The sequence below is a fragment of the Strix uralensis genome, chromosome 1 (genome assembly GCF_047716275.1).
Source record: "Strix uralensis isolate ZFMK-TIS-50842 chromosome 1, bStrUra1, whole genome shotgun sequence".
NCBI classification, from domain to species: Eukaryota; Metazoa; Chordata; class Aves; order Strigiformes; family Strigidae; genus Strix; species Strix uralensis.
The window spans coordinates 174,909,727-174,931,078 of NC_133972.1; the positions used below are offsets into that span (position 1 = coordinate 174,909,727).

Sequence of the window (21,352 nt, forward strand, 5' to 3'; positions counted from 1 at the left end):
GGGCAGGTGGCCCAGGCGGTGCCTGTGGTCCCGGAGTTGCCCCACGGCTCGCACCAGCTCCTCGTTCTCAGCCAACAGCGCCTGGATCTCACGGCGCAGTTGGTCGTGGCAGGCGAAAACAGAGAGCCCCGCACGGGGCAGCGGCCAGTAGTGGCCACCGGCCACTGGCTCCACGGCACCAAAGCCTCGCAGCGGCCAGTGGTGGCCACCAGCCACCGGCTCCACGGCACCAAAGCCTCGCAGCGGCCAGTGGTGGCCACCAGCCACCGGCTCCATGGCACCAAAGCCTCGCAGCGGCCAGTGGTGGCCACCAGCCATCTGCTCCATGGCACTAGTGGCACCAGGATCACCGGGGGGGACACACAGGCTGCCGGGTGTGGGCTGGTTCCAGGGCGATGTCACAGAGGGATACACCCCCCCCTGTCACCATGACATCACAACAACAGGCAGCGGGGTGAGGGGAAGGGGCTGCACCCCCTTTCCTGATGTATTTGGGGTGACCCCCCCAAGCCCCTTGTGCCCACGGAGACCCTCAGCGGCTCCATCTGCTCCCCTGGCTCACTGCCAGCCCCCCCTGGTAGCCAGAGCCCACCCCACCCCCAGCCCCATGGCCAGCCAGTAGCCACCAATACAGTGGCCAGCTGGGCACAACTCTCAGCCCCTCGAGCCTGCACACAGCTGGGGGGGCGGGGCCAGGGCCACCAACAGCCCCCCCCCCCCCTGCCCCCAGCCACAGCAGGGGCAACCTCAGGCCCAGGGGTGGCTACTGGCCGCGGGAAGGAGAGCGGGAGGCATTGGGGATGAACTAGATGGAGGTTTATTAACAGCGGGAGCCACAGGACGGGGCGAGAACTCGCATGGAAGGAGGGGGGGGCTCCCAGCAGGGACGGGCAGGGACAGGCAGGGACGGCAGCTCGGGCCCTGGGCCACCCCAGCAGCGAGCGGTGCCCAGCGCAGGGACCCCCCCCTGCCCTCAGCCCTGCCTGCAGCCCGACGGGGAGGGGCTGGGGGGGGGGGGGGGCGCAGGACGGAGGGGGCGAGTTCCAGCGCGGGGGGGGCGAGAAAGTGCTTCCAGTCTGGTACGAGGCGGTGGGGGCGGGGGGGTGGGGAGGCTGTATTCACAGTGGGGGGGCAGGCAGGGGGCTGCTGGGGGGGCTGCTGGGACCCTCCCGCTGCAGGCCACCCCCCCCCAGGGCTGGTGAGCCCCCCCCAGCCACAACCGGGGGTCAAAGAAATGGGCAAAGGGCAGGGGGGGGGCAGGGGATGGATCCACCAAACAAAATGGCTACGGGGAAGGGAAAGGGGAGTGTGGGCACAAACCGGGGTGTGCACCGAGGGTGGGGGGGCCACGGCGGCGGTTTTGGGGGGGGACGCTACTCCTTGGCCCTGCCGATGATGGCCAGGATGTAGAGGAAGATGTTGATGATGTCGGTGTAGAGGTTGAGGGCAGCGAAGATGTACTCCTCGGGGCTGAGCGCCAGCTGCTTGTTGCCCAGGATCATCTGCGTGTCCACCGCCAGGAACTGGGGAGGGGGGGGGACACGCACAGGTCACGGGGGGAGGGGGGCACGGGGCCGTGCGGGGGGGCCCAGCAGCACCCCAACCCCTGGAAATCCATCACCCGCCATGGCTGCAACCTTGAGCTGCGGCGGGATGCGGCAGCAGGTTCACCCTTCCCCTCAAAGAACCCCAGTGAGGGGCTTAGGGGGGTCAGGGCCCCCCTGGGACTTACGCAGGTGAAGAGCAGGGCCCCCAGCGAGGCGTAGACGATGTCCATGATGCGGTTGCGGATGAAGATGCAGAGGATGGAGAAGACAACGAGGACGACGAGGCAGACGATGAGGACGCCGCGGCAGGAGGTGAAGTCGTACTTGGTCTGTGGGTAAGTCAGTGGGGGGGGGGGGGGGGGTGAGTTTTGGGGGGGGTGTACACCCAATTCAGAGCCCCCCCAGCCCACCCCGGCACTGACCTGGAGGGAGAAGATGACGACGGTGAAGCAGACGACGACGGTGATGCCGACAGCCATGATGACGGCGTCGGTGTTGTAGAAGCTGGCGATCATCCCCACCATGTAGGAGAGGCTGACGGTCAGGATGGACTGGGGGGGGCACAGAGAGGCACCACCTCAGCCCTGGGGCTGGGGGGGGGGGCACAGACAGGCACCACCTCAGCCAGGGGGAGCCACAGAAACCCCGAGGGTTTTGTAACTGATAACCAGGGTGCTGAGGGCATTGGCGTAACAAACCGCCTCTTCCGAGGGAGAACGGGCAGAATTGGAGCCTGAGCAACAAGAGCTGCTTGTAAAGGGAACAAGCTTCTAGAAAACTCCTTTAAGATATTATTAATAGCAGGAATAATTAATAGATATTGGTTTATAGGTTTAATTAATAGGATAGAGGTGTTCTAGAAACAGTACTGAGAGTTCAATGAAGAACAAGCTGTTAGAAAACTTCTTTTAGGTTATTATTAATAGCAGGAATAATTAATAAATAGATAATGGTTTATAGGTTTAATTAATAGGATACAGTTGCTCTAAGAACAACACTGACAGTTCGATAAGGAACAAGCTTTTAGGAAACTTCTTTTAGGGTATTATTAATAGGAGAAATGATTAATAAATATTGTTTCATAGATTTAATTACGAGAGCACAGTTGCTCCAGGAACAACACTGACAGTTCAATAAGGAACGAGCTTTTAGGAAACTCTCTTAGGATATTATTAATAGCAGGAATAATTAATAAATATTGTTTTATAGATTTAACTAATTACAGGTGCTCTAAGAACAGCACGACGCTGCTCGTGTGTCCCCTGCACAGCCCCTCCTCAGGGCTGGCTGAGCCCCAGCCCACCTCAATCACCCAAATTAATCTCAGGTGTTAAGTGGAGACACAACAAAAGGTGAGAAATAAGCGATGAACTGGGGTCAGCAACTCAGAAAGGGAGGGAATGAGGAGCTAAAGGTAGAGCAAGTGTGTGTGAAATAGACCATTTTGAGCCTTTTGGGGAAGTCTGAAGGTGAATTTGGATGCCGATTTGTAACCGTGATGAGCCAAGACTGCCCCAGTGAGCAGCGGCTCAGGGCTGGGGCAGAGCGACGGGAACGAGCTGGAACTGTGGGATAGAACGGACTTTGAAACCGGGGAAGAATTAAGAGCTGAGAGTTCCTGGGAAAACACCAAAGACTTTTTGTATCGCGTGTTGTTACGTACAACCACATGTACAGAATATATATATATAAAAAATATATCTACAGCTTTCTGTTAGTCCTGGCCACTCGCTGCGGGATTGGCCCAACTCCGAGTTGTTAATAAAGCAAACCCAGAGACACCCCCAGCCCGGTGAAGGTCGTTAACGCACTAATTTAGCATGCAGTCATTAGTGAGATACCCATGCTCCTTAAGGGAGAACGGAGCTTAAACATCATAAAACGTGTTGATCCTGAATATATTTTTCTCTCCTTGTTGGGGGCAGAGAACAGGCCCCGGGGAGAGTCGTCCAGCCCCGTGACCCGCCGCGTGACCCCGCTCACAGACCGACACCGGGGCAGCTCCCTCAGCTCCTCCCTTGGGCCCTGCCAGGCGCGGGGCGGGGGGGGGTCTAACAGGAGCGAAACCAAGTATTTCTGCCCAAAACAAAGGTGTCAGTTCTCCTGCCTGGCGGAGTTTTGGGGTGAAGGCCAGACCCGTGGCGTAGGGCTTCCCGCTGGCCGGGAAGGGCTCTCCAAACCCTTGCTGGGTCAAAACGGGGACGTTTCATTGTTAATCACTATTTTCTCTCTCTCGTAGTAACAATTTAATGCATTATCCTCTATTTTCCTGTTTAAGTGCCTTATTCTGTCTTTTCTCACCGCACGTTTCTCTCTTACTCCCTTACATTATTTAGTAAAACACGCCCACTCTTTCCACTCTGCTGTCCGAGTTTAATTACCATCCTTAATTAGCAATTTTCACACTAGCTTGGCCCCCCCCAGCCCCTCTGTGTCCCTCCCCCACCCCGGGGAGCCCTTCGCGGGGGGCTCCCGGCTTTGCCGACCCCGCAGCCACCGAGCCCCCCCGTCGCTCACCAGAGCCACCAAATTCCAGGGGTGTTTGCGTCGGAAGTCGCCGCAGCAGCTGAGGACGATGAGGGAGATGAAGAAGACGGCGTAGGAGACGTAGTAGGTCCAGACATTGCGTTGGACGAAGCCCTTGACGCCCTTGACGAAGGTGAAGACGGCCACGAAGGCGAAGGTGACGCTCAGCTGCAGGGTGAGCACCAGGAAGACCTGGGGGGGGGCAAAAGGTCACGGCGGGACCCCCCAAAACCCCACCCCCCCGCCCCGTGGCCCCCCTAAAGTCCCACCTTGCGGATGAAGGCCTGCCGGACGCTCTTGTCGTCCCAGTGCACAGTGGGGAAGTCCTGGTTGTCATAGTAGGAGGGTGGCCCGTCCTCGTGGTAGGTGCTGTGCAGGGGGGCTGCGGGGAGAAAAATGGGGGACCCCCCCCAGGGGTGATGTGGGAGGTCGCGGGGGGCTGTTGCTGCCTGCACCGGGGCGGCCGCTCACCGACTCGGATGACCACGACGCCCCATCTCCACGGCCCGGGGAAGGACCCGGCTCCCGCTGGCGGCAGCGAGGGAAAAGGAGAAATTGGGGCGGGGGGGGATGAAGGTGTTGGGGGGGAGCCCCCCCAGGGGCAGCGGAGCTCTGCGCCCCCCCCAAAACCCGAAACCAGGCTGGGCAACGGCGTTCCACACCCACTGCCCCCCCCTCACCAACAACCAGCACCCTCCTCTGGGCAGAGATACCCCGGGGGTGCCCCCCCACATCACCCTGGGGGTTGAGCTCCTATTTGGGGGCTCCCCAAGCAGGACCCTCCCACCCTGGGGGTTCCCGCAGCCCTGCTTGGGCACCCCGAACTGTGCTACCAGCTGGACATCCCCCCCCCACGCCAAAACAGGGCCCCCCCTCCCCAAGAGCACCCGTTGCAGTGGGGGGGACCCCCTCCCCGGGATGAAGCCCCCCCCCCGCACCCTGTTTTACTCACAGTCTTGGTCTCCGGGGACCATGGGCTGGGGCTGGGCGTAGGGCGGCTGCGCATAGGGACCCTGGGGGTATGGCCCCGGGGGGGGGTACGGCCCGGGGGGGTACGGCCCTGGGGGGGGGTACGGCCCCGGGGGGGGGTACGGCCCCGGCCCCTGGGGGAAGCCCGGCGGGTTGTAGGGTGCTGGGGCAAATTGGGGCTGGGGGGGGTAGGGTGCGGGGGGGTAGGGGGGCTGCGCGTAGGCCGGGGGGGCCGTCGGCTGCTGCCCCGGGAAGCCCCCGTCACCCGTCACCAGGAAACTCTTCTCGTGGGACATGGCGTGGGTGTCCCCCCCCCACCCCGCCCGGGGCTGGCTGCGGCCTCTGCGCTGCAGGGAGGAAAAAGAGGGGGGGGGTCAGAGCAGCAGTCAGCACCCCAAGCTATAACCCCCCTCAGACATCCCCCCCCAGCACCCACAGCCCCTCTCCCCCACGCCCAGGCAGTCCTGGGCCCCCCCCCAGTGCAGCCCCCAAAGAGGGGGGTCCCCATCCGGGTATTCCCCTGACATGGGGGTGCTCCCCCCAGCGCAGCCCCAATGATGGGGGTCCCCAGCCCAGGTGTTATGTCGCAGTGGGGGGTGCACCCCCCAGTGCATCCCCCAAAGGGGGGGTCCCCATCCCGGGTATTACCCCGCAATGTGGGGGTGCCCCCCCAGCGTGGTCCCCAAAGGGGGGGTTCCCCATCCAGTCAGTGCCCCACAGTGGGGGGGGTGACCCCCCCGTACACCCCCAAAGCGGGGGTCCCCTCTCCGTCCCTCCCCCGCCCCGCGATTCCCTCACAAGATGGCGGCCGGCGGCAGGGCCGTTGCCATGGCGACACCCCCCTCACCCCTCCCGCCATGGCTGCCCCGGCCCGGGCCCTGCGGGGCGGACGGGGGCGGCCTCGGGCAACGGCCCGCACCGGCCTCCAGCCACACCCGGCCCCGGCGGCACCGGCACCGCGACCTCCGCCGCCTCCCCGGGCCGATCCTCCGCGGCGCGCCCGGGGGCCGCCATGGCGGCTCCGGCTGCGGTAACGACCCGGTGCCGCGGCCCAGCGCCGGTGTCACCAGGGACGAGGCCGCCGCTGACGAAGCCCCGACGGACGCGGGAGAGCCCGGCCCGGTGCCATGATGGCGCGGGGGGGGGGCGGCCTTGCAGCACCCCCCGACCCGGTAAGGGGCTACCCACCGAGACACCCCCCCATGGACCCCCTCCGTTGTGGGCAGCGGATGGGGGACCCCGGGACGGTAACGGGGGGCACCCCCTGCATGGGGGGGAGGATGGGGTACGGGGGGACAAGGGGGTCACGGGGTGCGGGGGGGGGGGCAAGAAGCACGGGGTGCGCAGCTGCACGCAGCAGGGGGGTGCGGGGGGGTGATGGCCTGTCGTGTGTGTCCTCCCCGTCCCCGTGACCCCCCCCCCCGCCGGTTTTTCCCGGGAGCCCCGATAAGCGGCTTTGCCCCCAGCGCGGCCTATTTACGGCCTAATCCGCCTCAACGGCGGGGGGGGGCGGTTTGGGAAAGGGGGGGTTGGTTCTACGGGTCCTGCGGGGCCCCCCCGTTGCCCACGGGAGCGGGGTCCCGAGGGGGACGGCACCGTCCCGCCACCCCCCCACCCCCCCGCAGCGGAATGCGGCAGCGCGGAGCGGGGAGCAGGGGGGGCAACCGCGCTCGGGGGCGGCGCTGGGGGGGTCTGTGCCCCCCCCCCCGTCACACCGCAGAACCCCCCGCCCCAGTGCCCGGTGCACCGAACCCCCACCCCCCCGACCCCCGCTCACCGGGCCGGGCCGTGCGGCAGCGCTGGGTCCGCTCCGCGGCGCTGGGGGCGGGGCTGACGGCCAAGGGGCGGGGCTTATGGCCCCGCCCCGCCCCTTATTGGGCAGCGCCTGAGGGAGGGGCGGGGCCGCGTCCTGCCGTCTCGACGGGGCGGGGCTTTGCCCGGGGGGCGTGGCCCGGTGGGGGGGCGGGGCAGAGGGGGCGCTCTGTTCCGGGAGGGGCGGGGCCTGACGGAAGGGGCGGGGCCGCGGGGCAGCTCTGTTCCGGGAGGGGCGGGGCCTGGCGGGAGGGGCGGGGCCTCGCGGCAGAGCGCCCCCGTGTGGCGGCGGCCTGTCCCTGCCGCCCCCCCGACGTTGGGGAACGGGGGTTCGCCCCGGTTTCCCCCCCGGTTCCCCACCCAGTTTCCCCCGGTTCCCCCCCCGGTTCTCTCCCCCGTTCCTTCCCCCGGTTCCCCCCCCGGTTCCCCCCCCCCGGTTCCACCCCCGGTTCCCCCCCCGGTTACCCCCCTGTTCCTTCCCCCGGTTCCCCCCCCGGTTTCTCCCCCGGTTACCCCTCCTCGTTCCTTCCCCCGGTTCCCACCCCCCCCCCCCCCTCCGTTCCCCCCGTCACACGTGGGGCCGCTCCCGTGTCCCCCCCAGGCCCCGCCCCCCCGGGCCGTTTCGGTTTCGTTTTTCCGCCGGGGCGGAGCCGAGCGGCGGCCGGGGCGGGGGGGGAGGGGGTCGTGCCCTGGGGGCGGGTGTGGGGGCACGGAGAGTCCCCGGTGCCGGGGGGGTCACACACCGACGCGGGGTGTCCCGGGCCCCCCCATGGCGGAGCGGGGGGTGCTGGAGGTGCGGGGGGTCCCCCCCGGCGCGGAGGAGGAGCTCGTGGTTCTCTACTTCGAGAGCCGGCGGCGCTCGGGGGGGGGCCCGGTGCGGAGCTGCCAGCGCCTGGGGCCCCTCCTCTTCCTCACCTTCGAGAGCCCCCAGGGTGAGCGGGGGGGGCGGGGGGTCCCGGTCCTAACTGGGAGCACTGGGATGGGGGCGGGGGGGTTCCGGTCCCAACTGGGAGCACTGGGATGGGGGCGGGGGGGTCCCAATCCCAACTGGAAGCACTGGGATGGGGTATGGGGGTTCCCAGTCCCAAGTGGGAGCAGTGGGATGGGGTGTGGGGGGGTCTCGGTCCCAACTGGGAGCACTGGGATGGGGTGTGGGGGGTCCCAATCCCAACTGGAAGCACTGGGATGGGGTATGGGGGTTCCCAGTCCCAAGTGGGAGCACTGGGATGGGGTGTGGGGGGGTCTCGGTCCCAACTGGGAGCACTGGGATGAGGTGTGTGGGGGTCCTAGTCCCACTGGGAGCACTGGGATGGGGTGGGGGGGGGTCTCGGTCCCAACTGGGAGCACTGGGATGAGGTGGGGGGGGTCCTAGTCCCACTGGGAGCACTGGGATGGGGTGTGGGGGTTCCCAGTCCCACTGGGAGCAGTGGGATGGGGTGTGGGGGCACCTCCCCCCACACTGGTGGGTGGGGTGCTGGGTGTGCTCAGGCGCTGCCCCCTCCCCCCCCGGTGACACCCATGTTGTCCCCCCCATTCAAGATGCCCAGAACGTCCTGGCCCGCAGCAGCCACCGACTGGGGGGGGCCGATCTGGGGGTGCACCCTGCGCCCCCCTGGGACCCCACCCACCTGCTGCTGCGGGGTCTCCCCCCGGGGACCCCCCCGGAGCTGCTGGAGCCGCAGGTGGAGACGCTGCTGGGCCGGCCCCGCGGCTCCTTCGGGCTGTGCCGGGGCCCCGCTCCGGGGTGGGGGCTGCTGCGCCTGCGAGACCCCATCGCCCCCCACGGTGGGTGCAGGGGCGCTGGGGTCACCGCGGGGGGGGTGGGGTGTCCCCAACCCCCCCCGCGTCACCCGTGGCCTGGTCCTGCAGAGCTGGAGGCAGCGGAGCGTCGAGCGCAGCCGGGGGGGCTGGTGCTGCTGCGGGTGCCGCGGACCCCCCAGGTGCTGGTGCGGGGGGGCGCGGCGCTGAGCCCCGACCTGCTGGAGCTTTACTTCGAGAACCGGCGCAGCGGCGGCGGCAGCGTGCGGGGGGTGCGCGTGCTGGCGGGGGGGAGCGCGGCCGTCGTCACCTTCCAGGAGGTGGAAGGTGAGTGGGGGGAAACGGGGGGGGGAATGGGGGGGGAAATGGGAAAAATGGGGGAAAATGGGAGGGGAAAATGGGGAGAAAAATGGGGGGGAATGGGGGGGGAAAATGGGGAGAAATGGGGGAAATGGAGGAATAAATGGGGAAAAGGGAAAAAATGGGGGGGAATGGGGAAAAATGGAGGAATAAATGGGGAAAAATGGGGGGAAAAGGGAAAAATGGGGAAAAAAGGGGGGAAGTGGGGGAAAAATGGGGGGAATGGGGAAAAATGGGGGGAAAAATGGGGGGGAAATGGGAAAAACTTGGGGGCCCCCCCAAGCCTTGGAGCGGGTGCCCCAGGGGGCCGTGCTGTTCCCGCTGCCTGCCCGCAGTCTCCCCCCGCAGTGGCCCAGCGGGTGCTGCAGAGGCCGCACCGGCTGCAGGACGTGGCACTGGTGCTGGCCCCCCACTGGCCCTTCCTGGAGGGGCTGGGGGGGGACGTGGCCCCCAACTTGGGTGAGACCCCCCCGACGGACCCCGCGGCTCTGCCAGAGCCAGCAGCGGCCAGCCCAGGCACGGGCAGGGAGCCGGCAGGGCCGCAGGCAGGGGGCCACGTGCCCGGGGAGCGGCCGGCTGCTGGCCCCGTGGGTGACGAGGATGAGGACAAGGACGAGGACAAGGATGAGGATGAGGATGGGGGCGAGGAGGCGACCGCACACGGGCAGCCCCAGGAGCCGGCGGCCCCGGCGTGGTCGGTGCAGGACGAGGTCCTGGTGCCGGCAGAGCCGGGAGCGCTGCGGTACCTGCAGCGGCACTACCGGGACCTGCTGGGCAGCATCGCCGAGGTCTGCCTGCTGCCGCTGGACGGGGGGGACCTCGCGGGGTTCCGGGTGAGCTGCGGGCAGGGGGGGCCAGGGGGTGGGCAGGGACAGGGAAGGGGGGTGGGCAGGGGTGCAGGCAGGGGTGCGGGCAGGGCTGGGGGCAGGGGTGCAGGCAGGGCTGCGGGCAGGGGTGCAGGCAGGCTTCGTGGTCGGGCTGGAGGAGCTGCGAGGGTTTCCCTGTGATGGCTCTGGAGGGCCGCAGGCGCGGTGGTGCCTGACCACCCTCGGCAGGTGCGTGGGGAGACGGGCCGGTGCTGCGCCGCGGGCGAGTTCCTGCAGAGCCTCCTGGGCACCGTGAGGCCGCACGCGGTGACGCTGCGGTTCCCCGGCATTGCCCGGTTCCTGCGGGACGAGGACGGGCAGAACCTCATCCAGCAGCTGGAGAGCCGCTTCCAGTGCGTCATCGACCTGGACGGCGTCACCTGGAGTCCCCCGGACCCCCAGGTACCCATCGACACCGGGGAGGGCGGCGGGGCCGACACCGGGGCTGTCGTGCCAGTCCCTGCCACGGGGCCCCTCTGTCCCGCAGCCGGAGCTGGTGGAGCTGCTGCCCCCAAGCTGCCGCCGGGACCCCCTGCCCGCAGCACCACGCTCCCAGCGCTGGGACCTGCTCGATGATGGTGACAACGGCGACGGCCTTCGCTCCGACATCGGTGAGGGGCGGCGTAGGGCGAGGGGGCCGCTCCAGCACCGGTTCCCCCCCGCCCCGGCACCATGGTTGACGCCTTGGTCCTGCCCGCAGAGGAGATCAAGGAGCTGCTGGCCGCGCTGCGCCCCGGCGAGGCTGGTGGTGACAGGGACCCCGCGCCACAGCCCGGTGACATCCTGGGTGCAGAGCAGGACCCCGAGGCCAAGCCCCCCGCCACGGCTGCTGGGGAGGGCACCGGGGGGCCGCCGGCGAGCAGGCGGGGGGCTGAGGAGGAGGAGGAGGAGGCGCAGATGGTGCTGGCGATCCAGCGCTCCATGGACAACACGCGGCGCGAGGAAGAGGAGCTGGAGCGCGCCACCGCACTGTCCCTCCGCTCCTACCGCCGGGAGGAGGAGGAGGAGGAGGAGGAAGACGCCGGCCTCCTGGCCGCGCTGGAGGCCTCCCTGGAGGAAGCTCTGCCGGCGGCGGACACGGCGCGGGTGACACTCTTCTCCTCCTGCGAGGAGACGGCGGCGGCGGCGGGGCAGGAGCTGGAGCGGGCGCTGGAGGTGCGGCTGCGGGCACAGGAGGTGGCGAGCGAGCGGCTGCGGGCACTGCCGGCCTCCTGCCGCCGCTGCCTGACCCTCCTGCAGCGCAAACACGCCGTGCGGCTCTGCCTGGCCGGCGGCACCGCCACGCTGCGTGGCTTCCCCGCCTACACCGCCGCCGCCGCCCGCGACCTCGACCTCCTGCTCCGGCGTTTGCCGGCACCGGAGTGTGACCCTCCTCCGGCCGCGTGCTGGGTGCGCTGGGACCCCTCCGGCACCGCCATCCCCTACCCCAGCGAGGCCGCGGCGCTGCTGGAGGGGGCTTGGCTGCGCCGGGAGCGCCGGCTGGACCTGCTGCTGGACGGGCGGCCCGTCACCGTCGATTTGGCGCGGATGCAGGAGCACGACATTGGTGGCGCCCACGTCGTGGCTGTGTCCCGCAGCCGCCCGCCGATGGAGAGCGCCCGCCGCCTGCTCGGTGCGTGCCGGTGCCACGGGGACCGACCCCGCCCCTCCGCGGGTTGTGCCACGCCGCGCCGGCGCTCACCGGGGCTGCATCTGGCAGGGCCGACGGCGCTGGGGCTGGAGGAGGAGGTGAGGCTGATGCCGCTGGCCGAGGACTCGGAGGAATTCCGCGACACCGCCCACCACTTCTACGAGACGCTGGAGGAGCTGCGTGGCCAAATCGGTGTCGTCAAGGTGGGTCCCGGCGTTGCCGGCGGCCGCGCCCCAGGTGTCCCGGTGGCAGCAGAGCCCCGGACGCTGCCAGTGTGTGTCCCCCCTCCTCAGGTGGAGAAGCTGATCCACCCACTGCTATACCAGCAATACCAGCTGAAGAAGGCCAGCATGGAGGTGGCGCGCGCCGGCACCACAGTGGAGCGCGTCCTCTTCCACGGCACCACCGAGCCCTCCAGCCGTGAGATCTGCCTGCACGGCTTCAACCGCAGCTTCTGTGGCAAGAACGGTGAGCGCCGGCAGCGGGGGGTGCTGAGCAAGGCACCAGCAGCTACAGGCTTCCCCCTAAATCGTTGTGTCCCCCCCCCCGCAGCTGCGCTCTATGGGCTCGGTGTGTACTTTGCGGCGGAGGCGGCGGTGTCGGTGCAGGAGCGGTACTCGCCGCGCAGCCCCGACGGCAACAAGTTTGTCTTCGTGGCCAAAGTGCTGACCGGGGAGTACGCAGTGGGGGGGCAGGGGCTACGGGCCCCCCCGCTGCGAGAAGGGGCCGGGCCCCCCCTGCGCTACGACAGCGTGGTGGACAACCCCCGGCACCCCGGCATCTTCGTCATCTTCAACGACACCCAGGCCTACCCCCAGTATCTCATCACCTGCCGCTGGCACGGGGACCCCCCCTGAGACCCCCCCCAGCGCCCCCCCACCTCCCGCTACACCAGTAGGGACGGGGCGGGGGGGAGGTGCTCACAGCCCCCCAACCCTGCCCTTGGGGGACTTTGGGGTCTGCAGGGGTCCCTGTCTTGCCCCAGGGGGGGCTCAGAGGGGTGGGGGGGTCCCTGCGTGGGGGGGGGGGGTCCCTGCGTGGGGGGCGGTCCCTGCGTGGGGGGGTCCCCACCCAGGAGATACTCCTCACCCCCTCCTCCAGCCCCTGGGGGGTGCGGGAGGACGCGGGGGTCACTGGTGCAATAAAAGCAAAATGGAAGAAAATTGGAGCTTTTGCCTGTGTTGGGGGGGGGGGGCAGCTCAGGGACCCCCAAACCACAGCCCCCCGCTCTGGATGGGCTGCGGCCACGTGGGCTGTGAGCTGGGACCCCCCTGCTGCGGCCACGCTGGTCCCTGGGGCACAAACCCCCCCGGATTTGGAGGGGGGAGTCAGTGTGGTGGGGCTGAGGCTGTTCCCACGGCCTCTGCCCCAAACCCTGCGCCGGGGGGACAGAGACCGGGGGGGGGGGGGGCCGGGGGTGGCAGGCGGGGCCCGGGGGGGGGGGTCTGGCCCCGGGGACATCGCCAAGGCTGTGGTTTGGCACCGCCAGAACACTCCAGAGCTGCCTTCCTCTGCCTGTCCTTAACCCTGCCTGTGCTGCTGCTGGCCTGCCTGCACCCTGCCTGCTCCCTGCCTGTGTGGCTCCCTGCCTGCACCCTGCCTGCACCCTGCCTGTGCAGCTCCCTGCCTGCCTGTACCCTCCCTGCTCCCTGCCTGCACCCTGCCTGCACCCTGCCTGTGCAGCTCCCTGCCTGCCTGTACCCTCCCTGCTCCCTGCCTGCACCCTGCCTGAACAGCACCCTGCCTGTGCCCTGCCTGCACCCTGCCTGCACCCTGCCTGCCTGCACCCTGTGTGGCTCCTTGCCTGCGTGGCTCCCTGCCTACACAGCTCCCTGCCTGTGCTGCACTGCCTGCCTACACCCTGCCTGCCTACGCCGTGCCTGACTGCACGCTGCCTGCATGGCCCCCTGCCCATGCTGCACCCTGCCTGCGCAGCTCCCTGGCTGCCTGCACCCTGCCTGCAGCACATCCTGCCCGTGCTGCAATCTGCCTGCACCATATCCTGCCTGCACCCTGCTTGTGCTGCATCATGCCTGTGCTGCACGCTGCCTGCAGTGCTGCCTGCCCACACTGCCCACCCCCGCCGCTGGCAGGTCACTGGTGGGCACCATGGGGGTACAGGGGGCTCCTCTGCCCCCCCCCGCCCCCCCAAGCCCTTCCCTGAGCTGTGCTGGGGGGGGCAGCAGGCACTGCCACCCTGCCTGCGCTGCCGGGTGCAGGCAGGGAGCCCCGCCACGGGCAGGGCTGGCCAGGCCGAAGCGCAGCAGGGACCCTCGAAGCGGGGAGTGGCACATGGGGGGACCCCCCCGGCAGGGGCAGCCGGGAACCCCCCCCCTTCCCCCCCCTTCCCCCGAGAGGGTTAAATCCTTGCAGGCAGCTGCCTGCTGCTGCCCGCCTGGCCCTGGCCCAGGCCGGTTGGGAGCCGCAGGCAGGGATGAGTCAGGCAGGGGAAGCGCCGGGGCCCTGGGAGCTGCCAGAGCTAGGGGGGGGGCGGCCGGGGGGGGGACCGGGGGCTGCAGGCAGCTGCCTGACTGGGGACACCTCTGGGGATGGGGGGGGCACCCCATGGCATCACCCCACTGCTGCTGGGGGTGTCCAGTGGGCACCGGGGGGGGGGGGACATGGGGACGTGGGGGGGACATGGGATGTGGGGGACAAGGGGGTGCAGGGGACATGGGGGACATGGGGGGGACATTGGGGGGACATGGGGGATGTGGGGGACATGAGTGGGACACGGGATGTGGGGCACAAGGGGGTGCAGGGGACATCAGGGGGACATGGGGGACATGGGGGGGACATGGGAGAACATGGGATGGGGGGACAAGGGGGTGCAGGGGGCATGGGGGGACATGGGGGACACACAGGGGGGACACATGTGGCAGAGCCTCTGCCAGGCTGGGGACAGCCCTGTCACACCCCCCCCAGCACTGTCCCCGCCGAGGACCCCCCCACCCCACTCGGCAACGGCGGCCACCACGGTGAGGGTCACTGAGCCCATGGGCAAACAGCGGGTGGGGGGGGACACACATGGCCACCCCTGCGCCACCCCCGCTCGCCGAGAGCCCCCCCACCCCGCCACGGGGCACCGCACGTGGCGGCACGTGCCGAGGGTGGCACCGAGGGGGTGCCGGGGGGTGCCGGGTGTCCCCACGTGGCACCCCCGGCCTGGCGGGACGCGGCGCCGGGAGCCCCGGGGGGGCCCCGCAGGCCAGGCCCCGGGCACGCGGCGGCACCGACCCATTGCCCTGCGGAAGGCGCCAGTAGGGACCGGGGGGGACGTGTGGGCGCTCGGCAGGTCCCGCGGCCGCTGCCGGGGGGGTCCTGGCGTGGGGCTGCCGGCGCCGACAGGCCGGACCTTTGTCCCCTGTCCCCGAGGGGCCTCGCGCGGCTGAAAGGGGCCCTTTGTCCGGGGCTCCTGGCGAGGGGGTCACCGGCGCCGGCACATGACCACGGCCAGGGCGGCTCTGCCAAGCACGGGGGCACCGGCAGCCCCGGTGACACCCCAGTGTCCCCCCAGTGTCCCCATGGTGTTCCCATGGTGCCGCCGCCTTCCCGCGGCTGCGGTCGGGGGGTGCCACCGGCCCAGGGGTGCGGAGGGGCCCAGGCCAGCGCCAGCGGCGGGCGGCACACGCGGCGGTAGGGACCCCAGTACCCCGCGGAGGTGGGGGGGGACACCCCGCCCTCAGCCCCCCCAGCCCGTGCCGGGGTCCCCCCGGGGCCCCCAGGGTGGGGGTCACAGGGTTGGTCTGGTGCGTGGCGGCGGTGTGGGGTTGGGTGGGCTGGGAGGGACTGGGGGGTACTGGGGGGTACTGGGGGTTCTGGGGGGTACTGGGGGGTACTGGGATCCAGCCCCATAGTTGGGGGTCTCAGGCCCATAGTTGGGGGTCTCCAGTTCCCGGCCCCGTCTCTGGTTCCCAACAGTCTCCCCGGTGCCAGGGCCCGGCCCCCCCCGCAGCGCCACAGCCGGCCCCGAGCTCCACCGCGGGGCTGCAGCCGGAGAGGCGGCGGCGGCGGCAGGCAGGGTGCAGGCAGGGTGCGGGCAGGGCGTGGGCAGGGTGTGGGCAGCTGGACGGGGGCCCGTGCTGGGGCGCGGAGGCCGCGCGGTGGGATCCCGGCAGCCGCGGCGGCTCACGTGGCCTCCGGCTGCAGCAGCGCTACCGCCAACCGCGCTGCCTGCGCTCCTGCCTGCGCTCCTGCCCGCACTCCTGCCCGTGCTCCTGCCCGTGCTCCTGCCGGCGCCGCCGCAGCTTCCTGCGCCGTGCTCGGCCTCGCCGTGGTGTCGCCGGCCAGTGCCACCGTGGTGTAAACAAACGGGCAGGAACTGGGTCACGGGGAGGGCGGTTGGTGGCCCAGGGGTCCCTGCCTGCGCCCTGCCTGCACCACGCGGCTCCCGGTGCTGCCCGTGCCTGGCACCGCGTGGTGGCACGTGGCCAAGCTCGGGGGGTCCGGGCAGGGCTGTGCCGGGGGGGGAGCTGCTGGGGAGGGGTCAGGCCTGCCCCTGCCCGCTGCTGCTGCTGCTGCCCGCTCCTGCCTGCACCTCGCGCCTGCCCCTGCCCGCCGCTGCCTGCCCCTGCCCGCAGGTACTGCTGCCCCTCCCGCCCCTCCTGCCTCCCGCCGCTCCTCCTGCCCCTGTCCCTGCCCGCTCCTGCCGGTACCGAGTGCGGGGGGGGGGGGGGGGGGCCAGGCCGCACCCCGCGGCTGCACTGGGGGCACTGGGGGGGTTTAACCCTTCCCGCGCCGGCGCACGGGTGGGGGTCCGTCCCCCCCCCCCCCGCTCCTCCTCCTCCTCCTCTTCCTCCTGCGGCTGCCGCGGCCGCGCGGGCGGGTGGGGAGGTGAGATACGCGCCCCCCCTCCCCCCCTCCCCTCCCCCCGCTCCCGCCCCCCCGGCCCCGCCCCGCCCCGCCCCCCCCCGCTGCCGGGCCCCGCCGCCGCTGCGGGAGCCGCTGCCGGTGCGGGTGGAGCCGCCCCCCCCCAATCTCCCCCCCCAGCGCCCCCGGAGGACCCCAACACCCCCCACCCCCCCCCTCCGGTCATGCCCCCCCGGCGCGGAGCGGGGCACAGCGCGGCGCTCGGTGAGTCCGGAGGGGACAGCCCCCCCCCCCCCCCCCCCCCCATCACGCGTGGGGCCGGGACCTGCGGGGGGGGGTCCTGTGAGCGGGGGGTCCGTGGGGTGCGGGGGGTGTGTGTGCAGCGTGGGGAGGGGCTGTGCTGGGGGGGGGGGGGCTGTGCTAGGGGGGGGCTGTGCTGCGGGGGGGGGCTGTGCTGGGGGGGGGCTGTGCTGGGGGGGCTGTGCTGGGGGGGCTGTGCTGGGGGGGGGCGTCCGGGGGTGTTTCTGGCTCAGGCAGTGGGGGGGTGATGGGGGGGGAAGCGGCGCGTCGGTGCGGGGGGGTGCGGGGGGATGGAGCTGGGGAGTCAGGCTTGGCCCACGCGTGTGCCCCCCCCCGCGTGTGTGTTCCCCCCATCACGCCCCCCGCGTGTGTGTGTGTCCCCCATCACCCCCCCCACGCGTGTGTCCCCTCCCGCTCGCTCTCCTCCCGCATGTCCCCCCCCGCTCAGCCCCCACACGCGTGTTCTCCCCCCACTCCCCCCCCCGCGTGTTCCCACGCTCAGGAGCTTCCCTGGGGGGGCCCGGGGGGGTCGGGAGGGGCGGGGCTGGCTCCGCTCCCGCCTGACGGGCCCCGGGGGCACCTTCTGGAAGGATTTTGGCTAAAAATGTCCCCAAGGGCCGGGACAGGACCCTCCCGATGCCATCACCCCCCCCCGTGACCTTGGCCAAAGGGACCCTTGACCTTGGCCGGGAGAAGCCCCCGCGCCGGTGTCACCGCGCGGGGGCGGCGGTGACATGGTGGCAGCGGCAGTGACGTGCCGCTTGCCAACCCCCCCTGGGCACACCCCGGTGCCACCGCGGCCTCGCCCCCCCAAGTCCCCCGGTGCCACTGTGGCCTCGTCCCCCCAGCCCCAAGCCAAGTCCCCAAGTGCCATCATGGACACATCACCCCCAGTGACACTGTGGCCTCGTCCCCCCAAGTCCCCTGGTGCCACTGTGGCCTTGTCCCCCCAGCCCTGAGCCAAGTCCCCAAGTGCCACTGTGGACACATCACCCCTGGTGCCACCGTGGCTTTGTCCCCCCAAGTCCCCTGGTGCTACCGCAGCCTCGTCCCCCCAGCCCCAAGCCAAGTCCCCAAGTGCCACCATGGCCACGTCACCCCCGGTGCCACCGCAACCTCGTCCCCCCGAGTCCCCTGGTGCCACCGCAGCCTCATCCCCCCAAGTCCCCAAGTGCCACTGCAGCCTTGTCCCCCCAAGTCCCCAAGTGCCACCGCAGCCTCATCCCCCCAAGTCCCCCGGTGCCACCGCAGCCTTGTCCCCCCAAGTGTCCAAGTGCCACCGCAGCCTCGCCCCCCCAGCCCCGAGCCAAGTCCCCAAGTGCCACCGCAGCCTTGTCCCCCCAAGTCCCCTGATGCCACCCCGGTCTTGTCCCCCCAGCCCTGAGCCGAGTCCCCAAGTGCCACCGTGGCCATGTCATCCCAAGTGCCACCACAGCCTCGCCCCCCCAGCCCCGAGCCAAGTCCCCAAGTGCCACCGCGGGGCGTTGCGGGCGCGAGGCCTCGGTTGTGCCGCCGCAGGTGGAGCCGCGACGCTCCGGGGCCCACCCGAAGGCCCCGGCGGTGGCGCGTGGCGGGTGCCGGGGTCCCGGGCGGTGTCCCCTGAGCCACCACTGTCCCCTCTGGCGCAGGAGCCGTGGCGGGGGGCGATGGCGGAGGAGAGCTCGAGCGGCAGCAGCGGGGACACGCTGCCCTGGAACCTGGCCCGGCACCAGCGCTCCAAACGCACCAAAGCAGCGGCCGGCGGCAGCGGGACCGTGCTGGACCCCGCCGAGAGGGCTGTCATCAGGATCGCAGGTGGGGGACGGGGACACGGCGGGGGGGACGTGGCGGGGGGGACGTGGCACCCGGGAGGGTCCCCGCGAGCCGGGAGCCGTTGCGGTGACGGGGGCGGGGGGTCTGCGCCGGCTGCGCCCGTGGGCGCCGGGACGGGGGGACTCTGCGCCGCCGTATCCGTGCCCGGGGGGTCCCCCGATGGTGACACTGGGGAGGGGACAGATGTCGTGGTGAAGCCACCCCCGGGAGGGGCTGGCGTGGCCAGTGTGGGGTGATGCCGCAGGGCGATGCCGGGGGGGGTCTGGGGGGGCACAGGAGCCCCGTGCTGCGCCGGAGGGGGGGTGACGTAGTGACAGGGAGCGGTGCCGCCGTGGGGGACGTGGTGTCGTGCCATGACACCCCCGGTGTCCCCACGCGGGGCTGGTGCCACAGTGTGGAGGGCGGCTGAGGGGCCCCGGGGGTCTCTGCTGGCACCGGGGGGGGGACGGGACAGGGGGGACACCCCAGGGCCACCTGCTAGGGACGAGGCTGAGTGTCCCCTCAGCTCTGCCGTGGGAGCGGGGGCCACCAGAGTGGCCCCAGGGTGGCCCAGTGGGGCCGTGTCCCTATAGTCCCAGGGTGTCCCCACAGCGCGTGGCCCTGTCCTGGGGTGTCCCCAGGGTGTCCCCACAGCTCCCAGGACACGTCCCGGGGTGTCCCCATACAGCCACGTCCTCGGGTGTCCCCACAGCACCCAGGACACATCCTCAGGGTGTCCCCGCAGCACGTGGCTGTGTCCTGGGGTGTCCCCAGAGTGTCCCCACAGCTCCCAGGCCACATCCTGGAGTGTCCCCAAGGTGTCCCCACAGCACCCAGGACATGTCCCTGGGGTGTCCCTGCATCACATGGACCTGTCCTGGGGTGTCCCCAGGGTGTCCCCACAACTCCCAGGCCATGTCCTGCAGTGTCCCCTCATGGCTGCATCTTGGGGTGTCCCCACAGCACCCAGGACACGTCCCAGGGTGTCCCTGAAGCGCTTGGCCCTGTCCTGGGGTGTCCCCAGAGTGTCCCCACAGTGTGTGGCCTGTCCTGGTGTGTCCCCAGGGTGTCCCCACAACTCCCAGGACATGTCCTTGGGGTGTCCCCACGTGGCCACGTCCCCAGGGTTTCCCTGCAGCATGTCGCGGTGTCCTAGGGTGTCCCCACAACTCCCAGGCCACATCCTGGGGTGTCCCCACGTGCCATGTCCAGTGGTAGCATCCGGTGACACCGTGGTGCTGAGGCCGGGGGTGGGGGGCAAGGGGGTGCCCGGGGTGGGGCACAGCAGTGGGGGGGGATGCGTTGAGGGGTGTGTGTGTGGGGGTGTCCCCTGGCATGTGCCCAGTATGTCCCAGTACAGCACCCAGCGCGTCCCTGTGGGGTGACCAGTGTGTCCCCAAACAGCACCCAGCACCCCCATAGAGCACCCAGCGCCCCCATAGAGCACCCGGCGCCCCCCCCCAGCACCCAGCACCCCCCCAGCACCCCCCCCAGCACCCAGCAACCCCCTTAGAGCACCCAGCACCGCCATAGAGCACCCAGCACTCCCAGAGCACCCAGCACCCCCCAGCAGCCAGCGCCCCCATAGAGCACCCAGCACCCCCAGAGCACCCAGCACCCCCCCAGCACCCAGCACCCCCATACAGCACCCAGCCTCGCCCCCCCAGCACCCAGCACCCCTATAGAGCACCCAGCACCCAGTACCCCCCGACAGCGCCCAGCGCCCTCATAGAGCACCCAGCACCCCCCCAGCACCCAGCACCCCTATACAGCACCCAGCACCCCCCATACAGCACCCAGCCTCGCCCCCTAGCACCCAGCACCCCTATAGAGCACCCAGCACCCAGTACCCCCCCACAGCACCCAGCACCTCCATGGAGCGCCCAGCACCCCCATAGAGCACCCAGAACCCCCCCACAGCACCCAGCACCCTTCCCAGCACCCAGCACACCCCATAGAGCACCCAGCACCCCCACAGAGAACCCAGCACCCCCCGAGCACCCAGCACCCCCCATACAGCACCCAGCCCCACCCCCAGCACCCAGCACCCCCCATACAGCACCCAGCACCCCCCCGGGCTATTCCTGGCCCCCGCCGGCCCCGCGGCCTCGCTCTATATTTAGGGCCCAGGAAGCTCCGTCAGTGGGGGCTGGTGGCCCCTGGCCTCCCCTTGCCCAGGGCCACCGCGGCCTCCCCCGGCTGCCGTGGGGGGAGGATGTCACTCCCGGCAGAGCGGGGCCCCCCCAGGGCCCGGGGAGGGGGGGGCGGTTTCGCAGGAGCTTTATAAATCCCCCGTGCTCATGGGGCCGGCGGCCGGGGGGGGCGGGGGGGGTGGGGGGCACCCGTCCCCTCCCCCCGGGGGGGAACGACACTCGCTGCGGCGCCCTGGGGGGAGCCAGGGCACGGCCAGGGGGTCTCTGTGTGGGGCTGGAGGAGGGGGCACCCCCAAAAGTGAGGGTGGGGGGAGCCGGGGGGGTGTATCCAGCACCCCCTGTCCCACCCCCGTCACCTGCGCCCCCCCCAGTCCCTCAGCACCCCCCACCCCAGAGATCGGCTGCACCCTGGGGGGGTGCTGTGACCCATAGGGGGGCCATACCCCGGGGGGTGCTGTGCTCTGGGGGGTGCTGTGCCCCATAGATTGGCCGTGCCCCATAGGGTCTGTGCCCCACAGTGTGGCCGTTCCCCATTGGGTCCATGTCCCGTTGATGAGGGTCCGTGCCCCACGGGGGTGCCGTGCCCCATAGATTGGCCGTGCCCCATAGTGTCCGTGCCCCCCAGACGAGGGGCCGTGCCCCCCAGACGGGCCGTGCCCATAGCGGCCGTGCCCGGGGGGGGCGGTGCCCCCGCGGCAGCTCCCGGCGGTTCCTTTAAGGGCCGGGCGGGGGAACGGCCCGTCCCGTCCCGCCGGGCTGGGCCGGACACGCGCCCACCGGACACCCCGGCCAGTCGCCACCGCGGCCACTGGACCCGCCGGCAGCGCCCCC

The 21,352-nt window shown here is 70.6% G+C and overlaps 3 protein-coding genes across 5 annotated transcripts in view; 2 read left to right on the forward strand and 1 right to left on the reverse strand.

Annotated features, from left to right (window-relative positions):
• Positions 1-801: 801 nt before the first annotated feature.
• Positions 802-6,983, reverse strand: GRINA (glutamate ionotropic receptor NMDA type subunit associated protein 1). 3 transcript variants are annotated; one of them, XM_074889728.1, is made up of 8 exons: positions 6,820-6,983; positions 5,026-5,389; positions 4,545-4,601; positions 4,343-4,455; positions 4,065-4,265; positions 1,970-2,098; positions 1,733-1,876; positions 802-1,523 (listed from the first exon to the last, which is right to left on the reverse strand). In XM_074889728.1, exons 2-8 carry the CDS (start codon positions 5,336-5,338, stop codon positions 1,374-1,376), a joined length of 1,107 nt encoding a protein of 368 aa, XP_074745829.1. In that variant the 5' UTR covers positions 5,339-5,389; positions 6,820-6,983; the 3' UTR covers positions 802-1,373. The 3 variants fall into 3 exon arrangements, with proteins under 3 accessions (XP_074745829.1, XP_074745836.1, XP_074745845.1); XM_074889735.1 differs by having other exon boundaries at positions 5,026-5,384; positions 6,820-6,835; XM_074889744.1 differs by lacking the exon at positions 4,545-4,601 and having other exon boundaries at positions 6,820-6,979.
• Positions 6,984-7,524: 541 nt separating this feature from the next.
• PARP10 (poly(ADP-ribose) polymerase family member 10) lies at positions 7,525-12,620 on the forward strand. Its single transcript, XM_074889756.1, has 10 exons — positions 7,525-7,786; positions 8,394-8,639; positions 8,724-8,939; positions 9,321-9,805; positions 10,028-10,240; positions 10,326-10,449; positions 10,539-11,450; positions 11,538-11,671; positions 11,762-11,936; positions 12,021-12,620. The coding sequence occupies exons 1-10, from the start codon at positions 7,624-7,626 to the stop codon at positions 12,323-12,325; spliced, it is 2,973 nt and encodes a 990-aa protein (XP_074745857.1). The 5' UTR covers positions 7,525-7,623; the 3' UTR covers positions 12,326-12,620.
• A 3,779-nt stretch (positions 12,621-16,399) lies between these two features.
• PLEC (plectin) overlaps positions 16,400-21,352 on the forward strand; it is a 76,020-nt gene continuing 71,067 nt past the window's right edge. The window contains exons 1-2 of the mRNA XM_074860939.1: positions 16,400-16,541; positions 18,206-18,371. Of these exons, the coding sequence (XP_074717040.1) occupies positions 18,224-18,371 (148 nt within the window). The 5' untranslated portion in view covers positions 16,400-16,541; positions 18,206-18,223. The remainder of the gene's footprint in view (positions 16,542-18,205; positions 18,372-21,352) is intronic.

Bases quoted from the DNA above. Each gene is read 5' to 3' on its own strand.
- PARP10 (XM_074889756.1), top strand. From the start codon at position 7,624: ATGGCGGAGCGGGGGGTGCTGGAGGTGCGGGGGGTCCCCCCCGGCGCG. The intron at 8,640-8,723 runs GTGGGTGCAGGG...CTGGTCCTGCAG, and splicing joins AGACCCCATCGCCCCCCACG to AGCTGGAGGCAGCGGAGCGT. The intron at 9,806-10,027 runs GTGAGCTGCGGG...CACCCTCGGCAG, and splicing joins GGGACCTCGCGGGGTTCCGG to GTGCGTGGGGAGACGGGCCG.
- GRINA (XM_074889728.1), bottom strand. From the start codon at position 5,338: ATGTCCCACGAGAAGAGTTTCCTGGTGACGGGTGACGGGGGCTTCCCG. The intron at 4,602-5,025 runs GTGAGTAAAACA...CGCTGCCGCCAG, and splicing joins GGTCCCCGGAGACCAAGACT to CGGGAGCCGGGTCCTTCCCC. The intron at 2,099-4,064 runs GTGAGCGACGGG...TGCCCCCCCCAG, and splicing joins CCTGGAATTTGGTGGCTCTG to TCCATCCTGACCGTCAGCCT.